We start from the raw sequence: 8691 nt of genomic DNA on the forward strand, positions 1-8691 counted from the left end.
TTCCCAGAATACTGACTTTAATCTTAGAATTCTGACTTTTTTTCCCTCAGAATTCTGACTTTTTTCTCAGAATACTGACTTTAATGTCACAGTTCTGACTTTTTCTCAGAATTCTGACTTTTTTAGACTTTAGACAGATTTTCTTTTTCATTTTGTTTACACAAGTGTAAAATAAAAAAAATTTCGTTTGGAAACAGCTCACTGGACAATTTCATCTTTTTAAAAGTGCATCCTTGAAAAATAATAAAAATGACTGTAAATGTACAATTCTAACATGTTTTTTTTTCTTTTTCTCAGAATTCTGACTTTAATCTAAGAATCCTGACTTTTTTTCTCAGCTAACCAACATGTCTTTCCATGTCTGTTTTAGAGACTAAACTAGCTCTCTTGTTTTAATCACCTTCTGCTCTTCCATTAATGAAATAGCATCACCGGGGATCCCTCGGGCATGTAGAAAGTCACCTAATTCCATTATTTTCCACCAATGTGTTACTGGCCCTCCCAAACAAATCACACCTTTGTCAGTAAAGCTGAATGCTCCCACACCTCTACCTTCATGGTGCCCATCTACATTAAGATCCAAAATTCTGAGGAAAAAGTCAGAATTCTGAGATTAAAGTCAGAATTCTAAGTTTTTTTCCCATATTAAACTGAAATTATATTTAAAAATCAATTAGTTTTTTTTTTCCCCCAGTGGCCCTAATCCTCTTCCATAAATATGTGATAGCATGAATAGTTCAATATATTTTGTTAATTATTTTGAAATGTTAAACTTACCTCACATTGATTTAACCAATGTTTTAATGAAATTCTTTCTTTCTTATATTTTTAATGATGAGCGTTCACAGATAATATAACATCAACTTTAGTGTGATTATGGTACAATACCCAGATCAGCTTATTAACTACACATGCTAAAGTTTCCTGATTTCTACTGAGGTCTCCATAAGTCTGGTTTGTATACAAGCATTTATAGAAAGTTAAGTGGAAGGAAAACAGTGATAATTACAGCCATTCAAGGAATGTTAAAAAAAAAAAATCTTTAAGGCCTTTTTTTAGATTACAGTTCACATTTCATTTGGAAAACCCTCTGGTTTGGATAAAGAGTGGAAAGGCACTGAATTTGTTTGCTTGAAGTCCAGTTGTGACATTTTTAAAGCCGGTGAGGTTTTGGTCCACTGTGTTTTTCAGACACCCTGTCAGTACAGCAATCTCCAAGGACGTTTTAGAGCCCTTTATGCCTCATTCAGCTTATTACCTGTATATAGATTGTAATTTCATTTCCCAGCCCACACTGACAAAGGTACCAAAAGCTGCTTCAATTGGCGGCAAACTGTCCTGCCTTAACCTGATGGGAATCAATGGAGTCTAGAGGAAGAGAAGAGATGCCAAACCCAACAAAACAGATGACCTGAAGGATAACCTGAGCAAAACATTAGAACCTATCATATCTTATATTAAATATATATGAATCAGTGACTGTTTATTGTTTATTACCTGTATGCCATGATTGTCAAAATAATACAAAAAAAGGGCTTGAAATATTTAATTTTAAGTGTAGTCAGTGCATAAACATATATCACTTCACATTTGAAAATTAGTGACATAAACACTATTTTTAATAAAAATCCAATTGATAATATTAATGGTAAGAATATCAATAAGAAAAAAATGAATCACAGTCAAAAGCTGCAAGTTTCCAAATAGTCTATAAAGGGTCTCCACAAATTAATAAAGTCATTTTCCTTCTTTTTTTTTTACAACGTATCTTAGTCTCTTCAAAGCTAGACAGTTAATCAATTACTTTGTCCACATTCCAATAGAGGGCATGTCCACATCTCTCCACAATAACGTAATTACCATTCTAGCTATTATGAGTCCAAAGTCAATAAGCAGTGACTGTCATTGAGACATAAAAAAGTTATCAGGGTATATTCCCAGTAGACATAATTTAACTTGCAAAGAACTTTCCCTTCTAACTGCAAAACATAAACAACACACTTTTTCAAAATTGGTGAATCATTGAACATTCCCACAATGACTTAGCGTACCCTTTGTTTTTCTTCATTTCACATAAAATGTCTGGTACATTAGGGCATTTGTGATCCAAACTGAAAGGTGTAAGATAGGAGCACATTAACCATTTATATTGTAGCAGATTGAATTTGATGTTAACACCCTCCTGAATATCTTCCTTTATATAATTTCTCCATGCCTCCATAGATGTGAGAAGATTATTTTTACTGTATTGACATTAATTCGTAGAGTTATGAAAAATGTTTTATTCCATCCTTGTGAGTCAGTTCCTTAATTTTAGGAAGTGGAGATACAGACAGCATCTGCCTACGCATGGAAGAATATGTTTCAGTGTTTTCATGGAATATCATATTTCTCACATTATTGATTATATGACATAAAGTTGATTTCTTTATTAAAGTCTGATATTTTTAAACACCTTTGTTAAACCACATCCTGTATCTGCCATTAGCTCTCCTTGGTATAAAACTATTATTGGCCGATATAGGTGTTAACTGTGATGATGCTTTTGTATCCTCGACGTGTGTGTGTGCAGAGTACCACTCTGAAATGATATTCTGAAGAAAGGGATTTTTGTTTAACCAGGTATCAGACGTTTGATGAATATAAATAATGTTTAAGAGGAAGCTATAGTGTCAATGTCATCCAAGCAGGAAAGGAAGCCACTGCAAAGTAAAATATCACTGTCCTTAGCCGGGCACCCCAATATATAATAAAGCTTTAAATTGAAGAGCGGAAGGCCCCTCTCATATGTTAAGTATAATCATAGACATTAATACAGACTCCTCATTGGATGCTACAGGTGTTATGTCGAGAAATGCCTGTTTGTTGAGAATTGCATCCACTGTTGCTGGAGCGCGCACCTCTCTCCCCCCGCATACTGATAAAAAGCAGATTAAAATCTGAATGAAGTGGAAACTTTGAAGCATATTTTTAATGTTGTCGTGTTTCATATCAATAAATACCCTAAAGATTTAGGCTTTAGTTGACAGATTAATTTAAATAAATACGGTTTTGACACTAATCGAGCCACATTTGAGTCAATGATCACTAAGCACCCAAAAAACGCACATATTTTATTACATTTTAATCAGGTTGGTGTATCACTAATCAAAGCATTTGAGCACTCATGTAGTATGTGGTTATGATGCTGCAAATTAAAAGTTTTTTTTTTTTAATAAGTCTAATTTTCCATTTTCTAAGATGAAAAAAAAAATCTAAAGAAATGTCACCAAAAATCAAAAATTTTGTATTTTTAATACAAATTCAAGGTATTACAAAGAGATGGAAATAGTAGATGAATTCTACTCAAATATTACAATGATTCCATCTGCATTGATATTTATACAGGATTAAACTTACTTTCGGTAAAAGTGTAGTTAACTTAAAGGTACAGTGGAGGATTTTCATGAATTTTTGAAGAGACCCGCCCTCTCCACTTAAAAAGCAAAGAAAATAGTACATGCACAACCCTGCACCTGCTCCCAGATGGGAACGCCTATAAAACGTGTGCAAGAACCCTCTTCTCCTCATGCACGCTCTGTTTAAAAGTTGCTGTTTGCATCGCTCATACAAGCTTATTTTCCAAAAGATTTGTAATTTTTTCACTGTCAGACTCACCGCCGGTAAGTGAAAATGGGGATGAGCACGTACGACGGACTTACGTAAACATATCACCAGAATGATTGACAAATAGGAGCACCACTTATTTGGATGATCTACCCAGAAAAAAAAACATCTTCCACTGTACCTTTAAAGCTGAGTCACCCTTAGCATAAGTGTGACAACTTGATAAACAAGTTATAAGTTTGCTGAAGCGTCTTTTTAATAATCGAAGTTGGAAGTAAGTCTATAGATATTGTTTGTTTCATTATCAAATGCTGCAGAAAATGAATCAGTAATACTCAGAATATTTTTAGCATTTGAGGCTGTTTTTTGAGTTGTTTTAGTCTTAGAGTAATGAGATTATTAACAAGTCACTGTTGAATCAGTAACTCCGACTAGCTTAAGAAAGAATGTCACACAGAGCTCTGGATTTTGTTCCTTTCCTGTGCCTCACAAAATGAAATAATCCGATCATCTTTGTCTAATATTAGGATTCTTTGGTGATTTATGTGAAAGCATGATACTAACTTATTTTACACCACATGATGCCTTAACAAAAAATAGCTTTCATACTTTGCTTTTCTGGCTGAATTTTGGCAAACTTAACCAATATCTTAAAAGTCAGTCGACACCCTTAAATCAATATGGGACAAAGCATTTAAATAATGTGCCTTGAAGAGTGCAAAGTGCGGACGACTTTAGAACTAAACTTTCAGGCCGTGAGCAACACAGAGATTCAGATCAACACTTTATTCTTCACAGCATTAGTCTGACTGCAACAGCCTGCTACAAAAGCTCCAAACATGTAAAAGTAACCTAAGGAAAAGCTTCGGTGCCGGTTTCAGTCACACGATTAATAAAGTTAAAAGCCACGCTAAAATTATCAGCAACGATATACAAAAATCAACACATAAAAAAATACAACCGCAAAATATATGTTTTTTGCAAAGTTGTTATAATATGCAATAAAGATCTTTGAAATTGCTTTTAAACAATGACAGCTTGGAGGATCGTTCATGAAATGATGGAACAATTTCACACATTTATAGTATAATGAATAAAACAAACTGCAATCAAATAACTTAGAAAAGCCTTGGGCAGTTTTCTCTCACATTCCTCATATAACATTTCCACAGTGTGTTACATCAATATTAAACCTCCACGTTTTCCTTGTGTGAAAACGAGGGAACAGGTGAGTGCACTCGTCTACATTTTGCTGTGATGGGATTTTATTTTTTTCCTCAACTTTTCATTCATCACATATGTGTCACTAAAAAGCTATAAATTAAATCAGGGCACATCTTAAGCAGTTTATATATATTATAGATAGAATGATCATTTAAAATATACATATAGACCAATCAAAAATCCTCTCGGAGCTCCAAGAGCTTTCTTCTGCAATCGCATCTCTTTGTCGTTTTGAGTTATGGCACAGTGGTCGGTGATGTCAGAGAAGAGGGATGAACTGACTGATCTACAGCAAAGTTATGTTTGGTTATAATTTATTGGTTGAACCGTCGGTGAAAAATAAACTCTAACCCCCTCCCTTCATGAATCCCTTCATTGTCACCCTCTCCACCTCCTTTAAATAGGCTTGGCACAGCAGATTTGAATAATATGGTCCCTGGGAGTCCCCTCAGAGGTAGCTAGTCGTCTGCTACAGCTGTCATTCTGTTTCTAGGTTCTCTGGGGAATGGAAAACAAAGTCAGGATGCCACAGAGTATACAGAAGATGTTCATGACAAGTGAAGTAACCATCTACGCCAAGTATAGCAGCCATCTCACATGTTGGTGTCTCTCCTGTCTTTGTTTGGAGAAGGTTTGGAAGGATCTTTGGGAGCCTTCCCGTTGGTTGGAGCGGGAGCGTCTGCAGCGGCAGCCGCAGTGGAGGCTGAACGTTTCGTCTGTTCCTCGCTGCGGGCCTCCGGGCTGGGCTGGCTGGCAGGAACCTGCTCGGCTGACGGAGGGACGGTTAGTTCCTGCTGCTGCTGCTTGTGGCTCTGCAGCAGGCGGAGCTGGACTCTGAGCTCCAGGATGGCTTCCTGCTCCTCATGGATAGCCTGGTTCAGATGAGTGTTTTTGTTCTGGAGGGAAATGGCAGGAAGTTATGACAGCTAAAACATTCAAATAAATATAAACTCTGAAAAGTGTTGTCTCCCTTTCTTCTAATTTGTCTAATTAAATCCAATTTACAGAAGTCAAATACCTAATTAGAGTGTATCTGATTGAAATTTAAGAAAAAAGGAGAATATTAGTGAACCATCATCAGAAAGCAGCAGAAAGCTGTGGAGGAGTCAGAGTTAATCTATTGTTAGGACTTCATAGAGCAATTACAGGTCTCAGTCACAGGTCATGGTTCTTCAACAAAATAATGACCCAAAACACAGATAAAAACAGCCAAGAATGGCTAAGAAGAAAATATCGGACTATTCTGAAGTGGCCTTCTATGAATTAAGACCTAAATCTTATTGAGCAGAACCAAGTCATTTCTGTATCCATTATGGATTTTTCCTTAACTGAATCCTTGCAACAATTTTTGTGCACGTGTGTAAAATCAGACGGTTAAACCATCCTGAATGTTTCTCACCTCTAGTTCCTCATTTTGTTTCTGTAGGTCTTCCAGTATCATCTGCAGCTCTTCCTCATCCTCGCTCTCACTTTCACTGTCAGAGGAATACTCCTCAGTCTCACTGCGACCCTGCTGCCGACTGATGAGGAAGACAACATTGTTAATACGTTATAATCACAGCTTTGACGCGACTCTCCACCCTCCTCTTACCTCTGGATGTCGGCGATTTCTGCCCGCAGCCTCTCAATTTCTTCCTTTTCAGTGGCGATCTGTCTCCGTAATACCTGTTCAAGAGCGATCAGCTCCTCCTGCTCTGTCAGAATCTCATTCTCCTGATCACCCAAATGAAGTAGTGCAGAATTAAAACACTGAAGTTACTGTTTTATAAGGATTTAATCATGTTATGCTTGAATAAATCACCTGTGCTAAGAGCAGGTTGATGACTTCCTCCTCATTCTCAGTCATTTCCTCTTTGGACACATCTTCCTTGGAGAGACTGGCTATTTCTTGTGCTATCTTAGTCTCACACTCCTAAAACCGAATAAAAGTAAAAAAGACACAAAAGCTGTCAACTTATATTTAAGTTTTTTTATACTGTACATCAGATGTCTAGAGTAAAAGAAGTTATTATTCATCTTTAGTATATTTATAAGTCTGTATGTGAATCCCTTACCAACAGACTTTATACAGGTACAGAATTATCGGTCTCATCGTATTTCAATTCCCTAATAGATCTGTTTAAAACAATTAAATCTGAATCTCTATAAAATGGGTTCTAACTCAGGTAAAAGTCTGTGATGTTTCCTGCTGTTTTATGTAGTACGGGGACATTACCTGCCGTTTGGCCTCCCTCAGCTTTCGTTTGAGAGCAGTCAGGATTCTCTGAACCTCCCAGAGTCGCTCCTCCTTGGACAGGTCCTTCACACCTGCCTGCAGGTCTCTGTGCAGGCAGTTCAACAGGAACTCCTGAACACAGACATGTCCTTTTCAATGCATAACAAACATTAATGAGCTCCAAAGATATGGAGCAGTCAGACATTTACCTTATTTTCCAGACTAAAATTCGCATTTATTTATTTTTTTATAGATTGGCCGGGGGTGCGACTTATACTCTGGGGCAACTGTGTGAAATTATTAACAAAATCATTATGTAATTTCACATGTTAATCTCACACTAAACCCCAAGAGGGCGCTCTAGGCCTATGTTGATAACTAAAACATAGGAGTTAACTTATAAAAAACAACTGAGAAGAGCTAAAAAAAAAAAAAAAAGGCACCAAAAAGAAAATCATATTCTGCAGATTACAAGCTGTAAGAAGAAAAATATGCAGCTGAAAACGGTAATCCAACAGCAGAAAGAAAGTTTGGAGTTAACAGAGTTTTTTACAAGTGACACAGAGGATGAAGCTTTCATTGCATTTAGTAATTTGGAATGACACTGATGGTTTGATAAACTTGTTAGCATGTTATTTATGCTATAGTTGAATATCTTTTAATACGTTATGTTAACATACCAGGCAGATTCTCAGTTCGCTGTTTATGCGCTATGTATTCGGCCTGTTGTTGCCTCTATTCTATTTTTATGTAAAATTGCCTTTCAAGATGACATGTCTCTGCTTTCATCAAATTCTTATTCTGGATATTCTGAGTCTCAGTGCTGTATAGGAGCATTTTACTGTTTTGGGCTTCAGTGTGAACTCAGACCAACTCCATTTCCAAAATCTATAACTTCTGTATTTTCCAAACAAATACTGCATTATCTGACTAGATTGGGAATAATTACGTATTTAAAATATTTATATTTTTTCACATACCAATTTTAAGGACCACAGGTCTAGTTCAACCAGAATTTAGAGTGATCTAAATTCCCAAAGTAGTTAAGGTGGCATTTTAAGATGTTTTGAAATACATGTGTGTTCAGTAAATATATCTAAAACAAACAAAAAAGACATAAGATTATAAACTGGTTAACTAAATTGCTTTTATTCATTTTATAATTCTATCCTCTAGAAAAATAAAATAAAAACTCTGGTAAATCAGCTATTTCTACATATTTGAGTTTCTGTAATGCATATTTTTTTAAACCTTGAAAAATATTCAATTCATATTCCAGTGTGAGCTTAGCATCTATTAAAAATGGCTGGCAAAAACCCTAACCAGCTCTTAATTTGCATTGTTGGATTTCAGTTTGTAGAAGAAAGAAAAGTGCCAAAAAAAGCTTTTACCTACTAATTTTTTATTAGCCTTAAAGATTAGACCCTGGATTCTGAAACTGGGCTAGGTTGCTGACAAGTATGTCTCCAAATAACAGACTTGTGTCATTCGAAGACCTTATGAAAAACTATAAAATGCAAATAAAACAATATCTCTATTGCTTTAGCAAACAAGGCATTATATTACTAATGACATTAAGTTATTGGTTGCCCTGAAATATCTACTGTTTCCACAAAAACTAAAATAGACTATAAGCTCCTTGTATT

General features: G+C 35.7%; 1 protein-coding gene across 4 annotated transcripts in view; it reads right to left on the reverse strand.

The window, feature by feature from the left end:
- Positions 1-3312: 3312 nt before the first annotated feature.
- The window catches only part of ralbp1 (ralA binding protein 1), a 13041-nt gene continuing 7662 nt past the window's right edge, over positions 3313-8691 (reverse strand). For 3 of the 4 annotated variants that reach the window (XM_015382245.1, XM_015382244.1, XM_015382247.1), the window contains exons 6-11: positions 7046-7177; positions 6632-6742; positions 6422-6543; positions 6230-6350; positions 5428-5726; positions 3313-5328 (exon numbers count right to left, since the gene is read on the reverse strand). In XM_015382245.1, coding sequence (XP_015237731.1) covers positions 5289-5328; positions 5428-5726; positions 6230-6350; positions 6422-6543; positions 6632-6742; positions 7046-7177 — 825 coding nt within the window. In that variant the 3' untranslated portion in view covers positions 3313-5288. Of the gene's footprint in view, positions 5727-6229; positions 6351-6421; positions 6544-6631; positions 6743-7045; positions 7178-8691 lie in introns of all 4 variants that reach the window. The other variant, XM_015382248.1, reaches the window with a different exon arrangement.

Source organism: Cyprinodon variegatus, unplaced genomic scaffold, assembly GCF_000732505.1.
Source record: "Cyprinodon variegatus isolate N-32 unplaced genomic scaffold, C_variegatus-1.0 Scaffold253, whole genome shotgun sequence".
Taxonomy (NCBI): domain Eukaryota; kingdom Metazoa; phylum Chordata; class Actinopteri; order Cyprinodontiformes; family Cyprinodontidae; genus Cyprinodon; species Cyprinodon variegatus.